Source organism: Pongo pygmaeus, chromosome 2, assembly GCF_028885625.2.
Source record: "Pongo pygmaeus isolate AG05252 chromosome 2, NHGRI_mPonPyg2-v2.0_pri, whole genome shotgun sequence".
Lineage (NCBI taxonomy): Eukaryota > Metazoa > Chordata > Mammalia > Primates > Hominidae > Pongo > Pongo pygmaeus.
Genome location: NC_085930.1, coordinates 186,519 through 205,204, shown reverse-complemented (window position 1 = coordinate 205,204; position 18,686 = coordinate 186,519). Strand labels below are relative to the sequence as shown.

At 37.9% G+C, this 18,686-nt stretch overlaps 1 protein-coding gene across 1 annotated transcript in view; it reads right to left on the bottom strand.

Moving 5' to 3' along the window:
• DCBLD2 (discoidin, CUB and LCCL domain containing 2) overlaps positions 1-18,686 on the bottom strand; it is a 106,096-nt gene that overhangs the window by 22,041 nt on the left and 65,369 nt on the right. Inside the window, exons 4-8 of the mRNA XM_054480022.2 lie at positions 7,290-7,341; positions 4,602-4,674; positions 4,159-4,292; positions 2,180-2,220; positions 1,129-1,344 (exon numbers count right to left, since the gene is read on the bottom strand). Of these exons, the coding sequence (XP_054335997.1) occupies positions 1,129-1,344; positions 2,180-2,220; positions 4,159-4,292; positions 4,602-4,674; positions 7,290-7,341 (516 nt within the window). The remainder of the gene's footprint in view (positions 1-1,128; positions 1,345-2,179; positions 2,221-4,158; positions 4,293-4,601; positions 4,675-7,289; positions 7,342-18,686) is intronic.

The window sequence follows — 18,686 nt, the reverse complement described above, 5'->3', positions numbered from 1 at the left end:
GAGAGATAGATAGGAAGAATTGTGAGTGTGCATTAAGTAAAGAACTATTCTGTTTTGGTGTCTTGTGTTTATAATGTCATAAAATAGATTTTGACTACTGGGTAAGATGACTTCCTGGGAATGAACAGATTAAAGATGATTACTGGTATTATTTACAGTACCAAAACAAAATAAAATTTTAACAAAATTAAACCAATCCCAACCAATTATTCTGGCCATTTGCTAAATTCCCCTAAATTAAATTTATATTCTCCACATGTGGAAAATTGATGATCTCATCATTTGAAATGGACTCCTTTAACATAAATTTCTCTTAATGACCATAAGAGACCATTATTTTAGATGTCTCAAGACCACTCTACTGAAACACTACCTTAAAAAAGAGTCTCATTACAATGGAAACAAAAAGCTATTACGAATTAAATACTGTGATGGTTAATACTGAGTGTCAACTTGATTGAAGGATGAAAAGTATTGTTCCCGGGTATGTCTGTGAGGGTGTTGCTAGAGGAGATTAACATTTGAGTCAGTGGACTGGGAAAGGCAGACCCACCCTCAATCTGGGTTGGCACCATTTAATCAGCATCAGCACGGCCAGAATAAAAAAAGGCAGAAGAAAACATGAAAAGACTAAACTGGCATAAGTCTCCTGGCCTACATCTTTCTCCCATGCTGGATGCTTCCTGCCCTTGAACATCAGACTTCAAGTTCTTAGCTTTGGGACTTTCGGACCTTTGACCATAGACTGAAAGCTGCACTGTCAGCTTCCCTACTTTTGAGGTTTTGGGACTTGGAATGGCTTCCTTGCTCCTTAGCTTGCAGATGGCCTACTGTGGGACTTCACTTTGTGATCATGTGAGCCAATACACCTTAATAAATTCCCCTTTATATATACATCTGTCCTATTAGTTGTGTCCTTTTAGAGAACCCTGACCAACACAAATAACTCCTTTTCTCTGCCATGTTTCATAAAATGTGTCTCCAGTAATATTAACTTCAGTGAAGAAAATATAAAACCATATAATTAAAATTTTAATGCCTTAATTTTCTCTGAAAATCTTAGATGTTACCAGTTTTTCAAATAAAATAAGTGTTACAAATTGCTCTAGAAAATTTTTATCTCTTAACCTGTTATTTTCTTTTCCTTATTCAAATCTATTTGTAACCACTGGTATTCATCAGTGGCAAAAGCAGCCCAAGGCGGTCCAGGTTTTTTCAGCCTGGCTTTTTCGGGTTTCCAACTATTCTCTTGCCCTGTGTGGTCAGTCCACTCCAGCACAGATGATGCTGTTATTTGAGGATCCGCGATCACACCAGACTCCATCCCCAGTGTTCCATAACAACCTGAAACAAAAGACTAAATTTGGTTTCCAGGTATAATTTCAAAATGCATGTAGACCTGCTCACTGAAAACTTTCTATTCCATCTTTAATTAACATACACTACGCTAATAATACACTGTAACAGAGAAATGTCAAAACTAGGCAAGTGTTTCTTGGGCATATGTCTTTGTGTATCATTAGGAAACCTACAAACATGCTCATTTACAAGCATGACTGTTAGTTTAATGGAGATACGTTATCTTCTCCCTGGGATGCTCTTCCCAAAAAACTGAGTAACTCACTCCTTTACCTCCTTCAGGCTTTTGGTCTATGTTGCATTCTCCCTGAGGTCTTCCCTGGGAGGAAGCCTTTCCCAACTTCAATCCAGTCCTCCTTATTTTCCTACATCTTTTATCATATTGTAAACAGTACATTATAAACAATTACTTATTCATTGCTTATCATCAATCTCTCACTACTAGAATGTAAGCTCCAGGAAGGCAGGAGTTTTTTCACTTTAACTCTACTCTATCACTCGAACCAGAGCAATGCCTGGCACATAAAGAGAAGGTGCTCAGTAAATATTTTCTGTTGAACGAATTGATTACTTCTTCAGACAAGTTCAAAAGTCATCTTTCTTAAGGAACCTTCCTTGCTTACATGACCATTTCTCTACAAATACAGAACTTCCAATTTGCTCTATTCATTATATTATTAGATAACTATCTTACCTCATAGTGCTATTATGACAACTAAATGAGAAAGTACAATAAATCAGCAACTGACACAGTGCCTAACAGTGTTCAAAAAATATTAATTATATAAATAAAAAATGATAACGTCCATAAAAGGCTTACCACTTGTCTTAAATGTAAAAAGACTTGTAGATAAGTGTCCCCTGAAAGAGAGAAGGGTTTTTTTTGGTGATACTCACATAACACATGATTGCCCCATATTTAGTGAAACTTTTTCTTTTGATTTGGTTCCCCCCACCCAACAAAAGAACCAAGAAGACTGTGTGGCTAAAAATTAGACAACTAATATTGTTCCTAGGAAAAAAGTCTCATTTCCAAGCAGGGCAACTTCTGAAATCAGCATAAACAACTTTCTCTACCAGTATCTAGCACCCAGGTTCATATGTGATTGTGCAAAAGTTCTCTATGTAATCTTTAATATGTACTTCTTTTTCATAATTTATTTACTCATTGTTTACTGTCGATCTCTCCCTACTTTATTTCATGAAATAAATGGATTTTTAACACTTTTCTGTGGCAAATGCTTTTGATGAAAATACACTAAAAGGTCTAATTCTCAGAGAATGAGGCTCAAGTTTTTTCGGATAAACATGAGAAAAGTTGGGTACTAATAGATTTATTTTTCATTTTTGTTTTTAGAAGAAATCAACATCTCATGGAAGAAGTTTCAGTGTACACTCCTGCCTTTAGTCCAACATACAAACCATTACAAGAGGATGCAATTTATCCCTGTTTTCTTTTTTATAGTATGAAAGAGAGAATTCACACACACTAAATCTTTCTAAAGGTATAACATGGTAAAGGAATGAAAGGGTCTGCATAAAATAATCTAGAAAAAAAAAAAAAAGAAGGGAAGGTAGTTGAATCTATACCAGTGATGGGCAAATGACTGCCCATGCATGGCCTGTTTTGTATGGGCAGTGAGTTAAGAATTAAGAGCTGTAAATAAAACAAAAAAAGAATAAGCTGCAGAGACATGTGGCCTGTAAAGCCTAAAATATTTATTAGCTGGATCTTTACAGAACAAGTCTGCTGAATCCTGTTGTATACCAATCTGGATATGGATGATGCTTGTGTCTTCTGAATGAAAATTGGCCTAGGACCTCTGAAGAAAAGCTGGTTTCAATTAGGCTTAGTGTTGTCTGAAAGACTGAGCATATCTAAGAGACAAAATTTATAAAAACAGATTGCTAACACTGCATTTCTATTTAATGTTTCAACTTCTCCTGCTTTTGATGCCTACCCTATGTTTTATAAAACAGTAGAACACTATAGTTACCATGAAAATACATCCTTAAAATATTCTCTTAGAATGAAAGGAAGATTCACATAATGCTTATGATGTAACACTTTATGTCAAATTTAAATTTATATTTAAAGTATTTCAATTATCTTGAATCCCCATATGCTATAAGGAACACAGTAGTTAAGCCTTTCGATCTGTAAAATAAATAAGGATTTGGCAACAAACTTCTAGACTCTTATGTAGACTTTTTTTTAGCACTTAGAAAAGACAGAAGAAACACATTACTCTTCCAAATGACTACATTTTTGAAGAACAATAAGCTAAAGTAGTACAACACCGCCTGTACTCTTCAAAATATGCAGACACTGGCTGGGCACAGTGGGTCACGTCTGTAATCCCAGCACTTTCAGTGGCCGAAGCGGGTGGATCACGAGGTCAGGAGTTCGAGACCAGCCTGGCCAACAAGGTGAAACCCTGTCTCTACTAAAAATACAAAAGTTAGCCAGGCGTGGTGCCACACACCTGTAATCCCAGCTACTTGGGAGGCTGAGACCAGAGAATCGCTTGAAACCAGAAGGCAAGAGGTTGCAGTAAGCCGAGATCACGCCACTGTACTCCAGCCTGGGCAATGAGAGCGAAACTCTGTTTCAAACAAAACAAAACAAAACAAAAAAACAGACACTGAGCACACAAATGTGAGTGCTTACTGCCTAAATGTTCTTTCATGAACACCATTAACCGTGATACTGCTGAGATCTAGCTAGTTCTTAGCCCGATGCTACCCAGAATGCTAATTATATATAGCATATATTTTTAAAATTGCATATATACTTACACCACGGATGTGACGTTGTTAGCCAAAGAACTTTCATAATATGGGATACCTTTACTAATTACAACACTGATTTGGCCGCCCAACGTGTTTGACACTACTCCTGCATGCACACCAGCCATGCACAATGGCGAGGACTTAAGGAAGGGAAAAAGAAAAGATGCATTTTTAATTTTCTCTTAATAATTCATAAACAAGACACTCTACTTCCTCGAGAAATCAGTTAATCTAAGCAGTTTCTTCATAAGCTTCATAAACAAAAATAGATTATTGGCACTGTAACACAACAGTTTTAGCAGAAGAAAAAGAATAAAACACATATTACTAAAAAATGTCTTAAAAAGGTAAAAGGTGAGGATATATGATTAACACACCTCTAACTACTCTGGAGTTCTAAAAAAATAAAGTTATATCACAATTTTCAAATAAGTTTATATCTGGCTTACATCTCTATATCCATGAGGAATTGTTCCAGATATCTCAGCAAAAGGAAGCAGACAACCAGCTGGGCAGTACTTACTGAGAAATGAAAACAAGCAAAAGGTTACATAATGCTATATTTTACAGGGAAAAAAGCAACCTCCCAAAAATATCACAGACACATTTTTCAGTTCAAGGTGAATACCATAATCTCACTACCCTCAAAGACTCACCAGTTCTTTTTTTTTGACACGGAGTTTCACTCTTGTCGCCCAGGCTGGAGTGCAATGGCACCTTCTTGGCTCACTGCAACCTCTGCCTCCTGGGTCTCAGAGATTTTCCTGCCTCAGCCTCCCGAGTAGCTGGGATTACAGGTGCATACCACCACACCTGGCTAATTTTTGTATTTTTAGTAGAGATGGGGTTTCACCATGTTGGCCAGGCTGGTCTCAAACTCCTGACCTCAGGTGATCTGCCCACCTCGGCCTCCCAAAGTGCTGGGATTTCAGGCGTGAATGACTGTGCCCGGCCAGGACCACCAGTTCTAAAAAGCCGTTTCAGACTTTCTTCCATCCATATATATATATATATAACGTGTCTTTACTCACACATTTGAAACATTTTTTTGTCTTATTATATACTGCCTTGATTATTTTATTTCATAATGAATGGTAGACATGTTTCTACTATAAAACCTACTCAACAAATTTAAGAGCTACATGATATTCTATTCTGTGGATATGCCATAATACATTGTACCAACCCTCTATTGATCCAATTTAAGCTGTATTAAAAGAGGTGCATTCATTCACGCTGCTACCCATCCACCCAACACATTCATTTGAGGGTCTATTAGGCTGTCTGTTGAGTGTAGGGCGGTACTAGGCACTGGGTTTGCAAAAGTCAAACAGACAAATATTGCCCCTGTCCTCACTGACTTTATATTCCAGTGGTAGAAGACATTAAACCAATACTTACACAAAGAATTGATTTTGATTCTGCTATGAAGAAAAGTCACGCTGAAATAACCGGAAGAAATCTAACTTAATACAAGTAACACAATAATTCAGTAAACTTAATGAATTGCCAGGTAGCACCCTAAGTGCTTTAGGTAATCCATATAAGAACCCTATGGAGGAGATGCTAGTGTTGTCCTCATTTTAGGAAACAGGGAAATTAAGGAACTGTATGCCCATTCACACAGCTAGCAGGTAGCAAATGGGCTCTGGAGTCCATGCTCTTATGCAGGACTCCCCAGTCAGGGAATGGGGGTGGCAGGATGGGGCTCTCAGGAAGTGAAGGCTCAGCAGTGAGCTAAGGGGTGTCACTAGAACAAGTGGTGGGAAATGCACACTAGTCAGAGGGATGAGCACAGCACGAGGCAGGATGGCCTGGTGCGTGTCTGGAAGTGAGGACGGCAGTGCAAGTAGGTGCCAGAGAGCAAAACTAAGGTTAGTTAGAGAGAAGACTGGACAGATGGGCAGGTAATGCAGGAGACTTGTGGGCTATGGTGAAGAGTATGGAATATATTTCTAAGTAAAAATAGGAAGCCAGTAAAGGATTTTGGCAGCTTACATACATAATCTGATTAGTATTTTTAAAAAAGATTATTCTGGCTCCTGGGAAGAAAAGAGATAGCAAGGAATCATGAGTGGAGGCTGGGACGCCATTAGGCGATAGTACAGCAGCCCCGGACAGGGATAATGGGAGCTTGGATTTGTTGTGGCAGATCATGGAGCTGGAGAGTGGCACGAGCACAGCTGACCCTCTGCCAGGGCTGTCTACCATACACTGATGCTAGGGTTACCCCAGCTAACGTCCCCCTCAAATGCTGAAGAGGGCACCCTTCCCACATAGAACCATTCTTGATTAAGAATGGTTCTTAATCAAACCTTAAAATTAAGGGTCTTGGGGGGAAGTGGTAGTAAGTTCGGAAAAGTTAGTAAGATGGCTCTTGAAAGATGAGAATGATTTACCAAGCAGAGAGGAGGCAAGTGGTTCCTGGTAGAAGCTCTGTGAGCTCAGAGCAGTATAAATAACTCAGAGTCATTTCAATATGGAGAACATAAGATGAGACTGGAAAAATGGCCTGAGGACTGCTTGTGAAAGAACCAGAAGACCAGGTTAAGGAAATCTGGACAACTGTTTTTTTATCATAATAAGTAGTTTCTCAAGATTTTTAAGCAGGGAAATGATCAGATATGTATTTTGAAAACAACTTGGCAGCAGTGTGAATGGCAGCCAGCAAACAGAAATAGGAACTCGATTAGAAGTTGTCTAGGCAAGAGATAAAGGCATAAAGAAGAGAAATAGTAGAAATGGTACTTGAATAACAACACTGCAGAATTCTATAACAGCCAAAATCAAGCTCTTTCAATTTTTTGAAAAAAGATAAATACCTTTTCAACTTTTACTAGAAGTTTTGCTAGATTTTGAAAAGCAACTAGTTCTACTTTCAAAGCATATTAAAATGATACTTTCATTTTGCAGATCTAAACGCTACAATAAAAGCAAAATGTAAACATGCAACTAAATGGCTTTATGCTTTAAGTAAGCTCTAATTTATTGAAGTCTCGGAACAATGATCTGTACCACACGATATACATTAACCCTAAGAGTATACAGAATGAAAATGAAGAAGTGAATGAAGAGTAACATTTAAGCAAAAAAAAAAAAAAAAAAAAAAAAAAAAAAAGTCACAAATATAATCATACCTGAACTCAGGTTCCAAAAAATTGGATGCAGTGTCCAAACAAGTAATTAGATCTAGAAAAACAAAAATAAAAAACTGATTCCATTAATATACAGGATTACCTTGCTGAAACTCCAAGTGTCTCAGAATCCCAAACTGTACTACTGTAATTTTCAAAAATCTCAATGGCACTGTCAAGGTGGTACTAAAAACTTTACCAACTTTTGTTAATCACAATTTCTTTCTGATATTAAGTTTCTTGATTTTTGGAGCAATGTCTCCTCAATACTGTTTACTACATCACCTCAGGAAGTCACATACCATATACACATGAATATGTATATGTGTATTTATATATATATATATTTAGAACATGCATAGATAAGTAAAATTTATAGCTTTAAAGTGGTTTCTGTAAAATACAGCTACCCACACACACAAATATTTCTTGGTTATTATATAACTAAAAATGATCCTTTGCTGTTTGCACATAAGGAAAACAATGACAAAGAAAGTGAGTTAATTTTATGGCTCTAACTATTAATAACTGCTAATTAAAATCTAGTCCAGAGACAGGACTGGTGCATCAGCATCTTCTGGAAATTTAGTAGAAATTCAAATTCTTGAACTCCATCCAGACTTACAGAATCTCTGGCGGTGGTGCCCAAAAATCTGTTTTAACAAGTCCTCTCGGTAATTTCTTAAGCACACGGAAGTTGGAGTAGCATTACTCTAAAGAAACAAAACTTCTAAAATTTAACATTTTCTGCCTAGAAACCAATACATCTGAGCAAGAGCTAATCTGCCTCTAATTAAGACCAAGTTCATAGGCTATGTAAAAAGTGGCTTTGGTTAAAAAACAAAAAACAAAAAACAAAACAAAACACACCATTTCAATGGCTTCCTTCTCCTCTTAGGATAGACAGCAAAGCCTTCAACACAGCCTACAGAGTCTTAAAGTGCTGGCCTTGTCTTACTCTGCAGTCTTGTGTGTACCTGCCTTGGCTTCTTGCCACTCCAGCCTTGTTTTGGTCCCCTGGCACAAGCTGCTCTCTTGACTTGGAAGGCTTTCCCACTACTCCTTAGCCTAGCTGATTCCCCTCTAAGAGCTCAGCTTCACTGCCACTTCCTCAGAGAAGCTGTCCCTCAGCTTCACAAGTCAAATTCCTTTAGCACACAGTAGGCACTTGAGTTTTGTTTGTTTTAATAAACGGATGACTATTCTGTGTTGTCAAAGGTAATGTGTTATGTTAATATGTAAGCCTGACTTGTTGATGTAATTATAGATTTATAAGCAAAATCACTCTATAAAGCCTAGTCCCCGGACAGAGCCTGAGGCTGTTTGTCCTCACCTTTGTATTTCCAGTAGCAATAACAGCATATGGTATACAGGAGACTTATTTATTGAATCAATGGATGAATAAAAGTTTCTGATCATTAGCATGTTTGGCTAAGTCCAGTTATTTACTAATCTGCAGGGAAGAAAACCTGGAAGAAGACCCCAAGGCAATCACAGAAGTAAGTGATTTTACATATAAACGCTTGATTAAAGAACCGTGTCAAGGGTAGCCAATATACTGATGGAGATAGCACCTAGCACACTGAACAGTATGTAAATATTTGTTAAATTAATGGTTACCACAGCAAGCACATGATAATCGATCATTTTATTCTATAATTCTGAAGAAATTTTGTGTTTACTATTCAACTAAAACGTGTCTTGAACTAGAGCTTAATAACTGTGTTGTATCAGTAGGAAAGGGGTATTTTCAAGGCAACTGTATAAATTAATATTTATAAACCACAGGCATTTGAATGACAAGCTAAATCTGTGCTTTAGGAATTTAATAGGATAGATGCCTAAATAGGGGTTCACTACCACCCAGTTGACCAACCAGAAGAGCAGGCAAATTGAATTACCAGTACTCTAGTTATTCCTGTCAATCTTTGCCCAGCATCAACAAGAATCAATTTTCCACTTTCTGCTCCACCAAAAAAAATTCCGACTTCTAAGATTAGAAGTTGAATTTCTAAGATTAATAGCCTGGGATGAAAGGTACTGTGTGGTCCAATATGGCACTTAAACCACAAGAAGACTGCCAGCTGGCCCTATTATCTTCCAGCCACATGCCAGAAATCTGGTCAACTATGGATTATTTGATCAGAACAGGGCTTTCTTTGGTTGTAAGTCCATGCAGTGCTGAGACTCCAAAACTATGCCATGCAAATGTGCAACTCACTAAACTTGCTCTCAGATTCCATGGAAGTTCAAAAGAGCTCTCAAGGAGAAAATAAGAATTCAAAATGGACAGCTACAAGGAGAGCCAAGAAGACTGAAGACAAAGAAAGCCTTAAGTACACACTTTGACCTTTACAACTCTACACAAAGGCAAAGAAAACAACATCACATAAAGCAGGCAATTAAGAAGCTTTAAAATGTCTTTCTTAAAAGTTTTTCCCAAGTAAACAGCCTTCCAGAAAACTGTCATTACTACAAATGCTCCCAGCTAATAAGAACACAGCCTAGCTCCAAAAAAATCCATCTGCCCCAGAGATTTCTGATAGCAATGTATAAGTCATCATAATCAAAGGAACAGAATTGAAAGTCTAGAAATAAACCCTCGAATTTATAGTCAACTGAGTTTCAACAAGGGTGCCAAGACAATTCAATGGGGGGAAGAATTATCTTTTAGACAAATGATGCTGAGACAACTGGATATCCACCAAACAAACAAATGAATTGGACTCATACCTCACACCACATACAAAATAAAGTGGATCTAAACTCAACAGCTGAAACTATAAAATTTTTAGAAAAAAATATATGAGAATATCACAACTCTGGATTAAGCAGTGATTTCTTAGATAAAACACCAAAAGCACAAGAAAACAAAAATAAATTGAAGTTCATCAAGATTAAAAGCTTTTGTACTTCACAGGACACCATTAAGAAAAAGAAAGCACACAGAATGGGAGAAAACATTTACAAATGATATATCAATGAAAACAGATGTATCTAATATCCAGAATACATAAAGAATATTATTATGTGGCATTAAAAAGGCAAAGGAACCAACTTAAAAACAGACAATGGATATGAACAGACATTTCTCCAAAGAAGATATACAAATGGCCAATAGGCACATAAAAAGATGCTCAATATCATTAGCCACCAGGGAAATGAAAATTAAAATCACAGTGAGACACCACCATACACCCATTAGGATGGCGAAAATAAAAAAGATATAACAAGCACTGGCAAAAATGTGGAGAAACTGGAGTCTTTATGCAGTACTAGTAAAATTGTAAAATGGTGCAACTGTTTTGGAAAATGGTTTGGCAGTTCCTTAAAATATTAAACAAAGAGTTAGCATATGACCCAGAAATCCCACTACTAGGTATATGCCCAAGAGAATTAAAAACCTATGTCCCCACCAATATTTGTACACAAAAGTTCATCAACTGATGAATGGATGGATAAACAAAATGGGGTGTATATACATACAATGGAATATTATTTGGCCATAAAAAGAAATGAAGCACTGATTCATGCTACAACATGGATAAACTTTGAAAATATGCTAGTCACAAAAGACCACATACTATATGATACATTAATATGAAATGTCTCGAATAGGCAAGTCTATAGCAATAAAAAGTAGATTCGTGGTTTCCTAGGACTGTAGGAGGTTAAGAGGAGAGAAATGGGGAATAACTGCTACTAACTAAGGAATTTCCTTTGGGGTGATAAATATGTTCTAAAATTGACTATGGTGATGACTGCACAACTCTGAATACACTGAAAAATCAAAGAATTGTATACACAGATATTTTATTATTTGATTTCAACTTTTATTTTAGATACAGGGTACATGTGTAGGTTTGTTCCATAGGTATACTGCATGGTGCTCAGGTTTGGGGTACAGACCCCACCACCAAGAGAGTGAGCATAGTACCCAACAGGTAGTTTTCCTTTTAACTTTGTTTTAGGTTCAGGGGTATATGCACAGGATTGTTATATAGGTAAACTTGTGTCATGGGGGTTTGCTGTATCTTTTGTCATCTAGGTACTAAGCCTAGTTAGCATTCCACAGTTATTGTTTCTGTTCCTCTCCCTCCTCCCACCCTCCAGTAGGCCTCAGTGTCAATTGTTCCCCTTTATGTGTCCATGTGTTACATTTAGCTGCCACTTAAAAGTAAGAACATGTAGTATTTGGTTTTCTCCTCCTGTGAGGTTAATGGCCTCCAGTTCCCTCCATGTCCCTGCAAAGGGCATAATCTCATTCTTTTTTATGACTGCATAGTATTCCATAGTGTATATGTACATTTTCTTTATCCAGTCTACCATTAATGGACATTTAGGTTGACTCCATGTCTTTGCTATTGTAAATACTGCTGCAATGAACAATATGAGTGCAATTTATATTCCTTTGGGTATATACCCAGTAATGGGATTACTAGGTCAAATGGTGGCCCTGCTTTTAGCGCTCTGAGCAATCACCACTGGTTTCCACAATGGTTGAATTTACACTCCCACCAACAGCGTGTAAGTGTTCCCTTTTCTCCACAACCTCATTAGCATATTATTTTTTTACTTTTTAACAATAGCCATTCTGACTGGTATGAGATGGTATCTCATTGTGGTTTTGATTTGTATTTCTCTAATGATATTGAGCTTTTTTTCTTATGCTTATTGGCCACATGTGTGTCTTCTTTGGAAAAGTGTCTGCTCATGTTCTTTACCTGCTTTTTAACGTTTCTTTTTTCTTGTAAACTTAAGTTCCTTATCGATGTTGGATATCAGACCTTTGCAAATATTTTCTCCCCATTCTGTAGGTTGTCTGTTTACTCTGTTGATAGTTTCTTTTGCTGTACAGAAGCTCTTAATTTTAATTAGATCCTATTTGTCAATTTTTGCTTTTGCTGTGATTGCTTTTGGTGTCTTCATCATGAAATCTTTGCCAGTTCCTATGACCAGAATGCTATTGCCTACATTGTCTTCCAGGGTTTTTATAGTTTTGAGATTTACATTTAAGTGTTTAATCTATCTTGAGTTGATTTTTGTATATGGTATAAGGAAGGGGTCCAGCTTCAATCTTCTGCATATGGCTAGCCAGTTATCCCAGCACCATTTATTAAATAGGCAGTCCTTTCTACATTGTTTATTTTTGTTAGCTTTGTCAATGATTAGGTGGTTGCAGATATGTGGCCTTATTTCTGTGCTCTCTATTCTGTTCTATTGGTCTACACACCTATTTTTGTACCAGTACCATGCTGTTTTGGTTACTGTAGCCCTGCAGTACAGTTTGAAGTCAGGTAATATGATTCCTCCAGCTTTTTTCTTTTTGTTTAAGATTGCCTTGGCTATTTGGGCTCCTTTTTGTTTCCATATGAATTCTAAAGTAGTTTTTTTCTAGTTCTGTGAAGAATGTCATTGGAAGTTTGATGGCAATTTCATTGAATCTGTACATCGCTTTGGGCAGAATGGCCACTTTTATGATAATGATTCCTCCAATTCATGAGCATGGCATGTTTTTCCATTTGTTTGTGTCACCTCTGATTTCTTTGAGCAGTGTTTTGTAATTCCTGTTGTAGAGATCATTCACCTCCCTGATTAGCTGCATTCCTAGGTATTTTATTCTTTTTGTAGCAATTGTGAATGGGATTGTGTTCTTGATTTGGCTCTTGGCTTGACTGTTTTTGGTGTATAGAAATGCTAGTAATTTTTTTTTTTTTTTTTTGAGATGGAGTCTTGCTCTGTTGCCCAGGCTGGAGTGCAGTGCAGTGGCGTGATCTTGGCTCACTGCAACCTCCGCCTCCCGGGTAGCTGGGATTACAGGCACACGCCACCATGCCGAGCTAATTTTTTTTTTTTTTTTTTTTTTTTGGTATTTTTAGTAGAGACGGGGTTTCATCATGTCGGCCAGGCTCATCACCAACTCCTGACCTCAAGTGATCCACCCACCTTGGCCTCCAAAGTGCTGTGATTACAGGCATGAGCCACTGCTCTTGGCCCTTCCCTCTTCTTTATTAATCTAGCTAGTGGCCTATCATTAATTTTTTTCAAAAAACCAATTCCTTGATTTGTTGACCTTTTGAATGTTTTTCTGCATCTCACTGTCCTTCAGGTTGAGCTGATTTTGGTTATACATATTCTGCTAGCTTTAGGGTTGGTTTGCTCTTACTTTTCTAGTTCTTTTAGTTGTGATGTTAGGTTAATTTGAGATCTAACTTTTTTATGTGAGCATTTAGTGCTATAAATTTCTCTTGTAACAATGCCTTAGCTGCGTCCCAGAGATTCTGGAATGTTGTATCTTTGTTCTCATTAGTTTCAAAGAACTTCTTGATTTTTGCCTTAATTTCATTATTTACTCCAAAGTTATTCTGGAGCATTTCCATGTAATTGCATGGTTTTAGCCATTTTTTTTTAGTTTTGATTTCTATTTTTATTGCACTGTGGTCTGAGAGTGTGTCTGGTACGGTTTTGGTTCTTTTGCATCTGCTGATTGTTTTATGTCCGATTATGTGGTCATTTTTAGAGTATGTGTCATGTGGCGATCAGAAGAATGTATTTTCTGTTGGCTTTGGGTAGAGAGTTCTGTAGAGGTCTATCAAATACATTTGGTCCAGTGTTGAGTTTAGGTCCTGAATATCTTTGTTAATTTTCTGCTTAGATGATCTGTCTAATACTGTCAGTGGAGTGTTAAAGTCTCCCACTATTATTGTGTGGGAGCCTAAGTCTCTTTTTAGGTTTCTAAGAACTTGCTTTATGAATCTGGGTGCTCCTGTGTTGAGTGCATATATATTTAGAATAGTTAGGTCTTCTTGTTGAATTGAATGCCTTACATTAGGTAATGCCCTTGTCTTTTTTTGAGCTTTGTTGGTTTAAAGTCTGTTTTGTCTGAAATTAGGGTTGCAATGCCTGCATTTTTCTGACTTCCATTTGCTTGTTAGATTTTCCTCCATCCCTTTATTTTGAGCCTATGGATGTCACTGCATGTGAGATGGGTTCCTGAAGATGGCATATCATTGGGTCTTGCTTTTTTATTCAGCTTGTCACTCTATGCCTTTTTAAATAGGGCATTTGGGCTATTTACATTCAAGGTTAGTATTGATATGTGTGCATATGATCCTGTCATTGTGTTGTTGGCTGATTATTATGCTGGCTCGTTTGTGTGGATCCTTTATAGTGTCACTGGTGTGTGTACTTGAGTGTATTTTCCTAGTGGTGTTTTAATGGTTTTTCTTTTCCATATTTAGTGCTAGCTTCAAGATGTCTTGAAAGGTGGGTCTGGTGGTAATGAACTCGCTTAGCATTTGCTTATCTGAAAAGAATCTTATTTCTCCTTTGCTGAGGAAGCTTAGTTTGGCTGGTTATGAAATTCTTGAAGATTTTTTTCCTTTAAGAATGTCAAATATAGGTCCCCAATCTCTTCCAGTTTGCAGGGTTTCAGCTGAGAGGTATGTTGCTAGCCTGATGGGGTTCCCTTTGTTGGTGACCTGCCCTTTCTCTCTAGCTGCCCTCAACATTCTTTTATTTAGACATTGGAAAATCTGATGATTATGTGACTTGGAGAGATCTTGTGTAGAATCTTGCAGGGGTTCTCTGTATTTCCTGAATTTGACTGTTGGCCTCTCTAGCGAGGCTGGGTAAGTTTTCATGGATGATATCCTGAAATATGTTTTCCAAGTTGTTTGCTTTCTCCCCATCCAATTCAGGGATATCAATGATTTGCAGATTTGGCCTCTTTATTTAATCCCTTATTTCTTAGAGGTTTTATTCATTCCTTTTCATTATTTTTTTCGTTACTTTTGTCTGACTTTCTTATTTCAGAGAGCCAGTCTTCAAGTTCCAAGATTCTTTCCTCAGCTTGGTCTATTCTGCTGTTAATACTTGCAACTGGGTTGTGAAATTCTTGTAGTGTGTTTTTCAGCTTTATCAGGTCAGTTAGATTCTTTTTTGCACTGGCTATTTTATCTGTCAGCTCCTGTATTGTTTCATTGTTAATTCTTAGTTTCCTTGAATTGGGTTTTGCCATTCTCCTGAACCTCGATGCTCTTCATTCCTGTGCATATTCTGAATTGTATTTCTGTCATTTCAGCCAACTCAGCCTGGTTAAGAACCCTCACTGGTGAACTAGTGCAATTGTTAGGAGGACATAAGACACTCTGGCCATTTGAATTGCTGAAGTTCTTGTGTTAGTTCTTTCTCATCTCTGTGTATGGGTGTTTCTTTAACTGCTGGGCTGTCTCTAATTGAAGTGGTCAGGTGGGGGCACAGTGGTTGTGCTGGAGTCCCAGGTCACGCAGCCCTGTCCAGTGAGGAGAAGTGAGGACCAGGATCTACATGGAGAACTGTCTGACCACTTCTCTGTGAGATGAGTACTGTGCTGGGGGTTCAGACCAGCCTTCAGTCCCATGGACTCTCCAGAGCCTGGAAACAGCAAAGGTGAGGGTTGCAAGGCAGGGAAGATGGAAACACCACCCTTCCACTGGGAGCTCCGTCCCAGGTTGCTGCAGAGCTGCTACTGGCTCCAAAGTCCTAGTGAAGGGAGGCTGGAAACCCAAGCCTGGAGGACCTGCCCAGTGAGGAGATATGGGAGTGGGGACCCATGTAAGAAACAGTCTGGCCACTTTTCCATGACTACTGCAGTAAATTAGGGGCCTGCTCTGGTCCCCAGTCACCTCGGATTTTCCAGCACCACTTCCCTGGGCGGGGGAGGCTCCTCTGGCCCTGTATCACTCCTGAGTGGGTGGTTGTCCTGCTTTGCTTTTTTCCATTCTCTGTGAGTTGAGTTGTTTTCTTGATGAATCCCAGTTTGTGTACCTGGGTGTTCCAGTTGAAGTGCTATATTTACTTGCCCCTTCTATTTCTTTCCATGAAGGCGGCACACACTAGCTGTTTTTAGTTGGTCACCTTCACCAACCCCCCGAATTGTATATTTTAAATAAGTGAATTGTATGGTGTGTGAATTATAACTTAGTAAGACTGTTATAAAATAAAAAGAAACTATCATAGAATAACAATGTCCTTTCATATGTAGCATATCTGTATTGTTGGGTGAAATAAAGCCTAGTAAAAGAGCCAGGGCTGGCAGTTTGTTCATTTATTCATTCAGCTTATATTTAATAAGCATGTATTATGACCAGGTGTCATTCTAGGCACCAGAGATAAAACAAAGAACAACCAGATAAAAATTCCTTCATATAGGGAGTATACCTCTGGGTGGGGTGGGGGAGGTAAAAGACAATGTTAGTAAGAAAAAAATACTGTGTTAGAATGTGTATTGTACTTTAGAAAAATAATGAGAACAAGGAAGTTTTAAAAAGTTAGGGAGTTACAATTTTAAGTACAGTGGTCAGATCAGGCATCACTGTGAAGACGACATTTAAGTAAAACTCTAAAATCGGTGAGGGAGTGAGGTGTGAGGTATTTGAATCTGAGAATAGGCAGTGGGAATCAAAGGCCCCGTATGGAAATGTGCTCAGCATGTTTGAGGCCACAGTAGACAAGTAAAAGATGAAGTCAGATGAGTAATGGGAAGCTGAATGCTAGAGCATCTTGAAGATAAGGATAGTTGGTAGAGTGAGATGAAACTGACCACTGAATTCAGAGTAGACTGAAGGGGAAAAACGGCAAAAACAAAGGTAAGAAATTTATTGCCGTAATTGAGGTAAAAGTTGGAACCTGAAATAGAGCGGTAGTGGTAGAGCTGTTAAGATGTAGTCAGATTCTGGTACATGTATATATATATTCGAAGAATTGGCAGCTGAATATGAAGCTTGAGAAAAAAAGAGGAGTCAAAAATACACTAAAGTTTCTGGACTGAGCAACTTAAAAGATGAACTTATTACATGTGAAGTGCTTAGCCTATAATAAATACTGAGAAAACACTTATCTTGCTGGATCTACTTCGATGTGTCCTATAATACTAGAAAAATCAGTGATATGTTCAAAGTACCGGGCAGTATATAATTTACATTTCTTTTTCCTTGCTCTGTCACCCAGGCTAGAGTGCAGTGGCATGATCCTAGCTCACTGCAGCCTCAAGTTCCTGGTCTCAAGCAATCCTCCACCTCAGCCTCCCAAGTAGCTAAAACTACAGGCGTGTGCCACTACACCCAACTAATTTTTTAAATTGTTGGTAAAGATGGGGGTCTCACTACCTTTCTGGTCTGGAACTCCCAGCCTCAAGTAATCCTCCCACGTCAACCTCCCAAACTGTTGAGAAGACACGTGTGAGCCACCATGCCTGGTATTTGCTACGTTTTAAACTGACAGCCTCTGCATAGAATTTTATTCTGGTAATTTTAATCAAACAATACATACAAATGACTATTAACACATTACTGCACGAAGTATCACATATATGGTACACTTCATTTGAGTGTTGTAGATACAGCGATGGCAGTAGTAAACAGAATGCCCTCAGGGATTCTGCTGAAGCAAACTGGTATTCCCTCTTTTTCTGTATAGCCCCCAAAAGAACATCTTCAGTGTTGAATATACACTAGTCTTCACAGTAGAGTTTAACCCAAAGGAAGTATAACCATAGTATCTGTAAAAAGAGTTTCTATCCTTCCCCATTACCTGCCTTCCCTAATCCTAGAGGGCTGTCCAGAGGAGGCAGATCTCAGATGGGGCTCTGAAGGCAGGATAATGTGATTGTGAGAAAGAGCAGGAGAGAATACAAATGTGAAGGCAAGTCAATAATCAAGAACAGCCTGAGGAATGTCAGGTTTTCTGAAGACACCAACATCAGATTTTCTAAGACAGCTGCAAACTTAGTTAGCTATATTATCTGCCATAACTGATATATACATTAAAAAAAAATAAAGTACAATTAAAAACATTTTTGACACATAATAACTGCAAAGGCTAGAGAACTTTGTAACTGTTGCATGAAATATTTAAACTTGAAATCTTATGTTGACCCATATATAATACCATGAAAATATATTTTATGTTAACAAATGAATCAAAAAATATCAGCACATTGGTCACTATCATAGAAATATATTTGATTGACAGTGTTGGCTATTTCTGAGATTGTAGGGTTGCAAAATATATTTATTTAGATTTTCCTTCAATTAATACTGTTTTGTATTCTAGACTGAATTGGAAAAAGACCCTCAGTAGTGTCAGTAGCCATCACTTACCACAATATAGTTGGTATAAAGCCAACTATATTTGCTGTAAACATTTTTGCACAGTTGAACTCAAGTGCCTATATTTATTCTAACTCAAGAAAGTGGCCAGGCACGGTGGCTCATGCCTGTAATCCCAGCGCTTTGGGAGGCCGAGGCAGGTGGATCATGAGGTCAGGAGATCGAGACCATCCTGGCTAACACGGTGAAACACCGTCTCTACCAAAAAAAAAAAAAAAAATACAACAAATTAGCCGGGCATGGTGGTGTG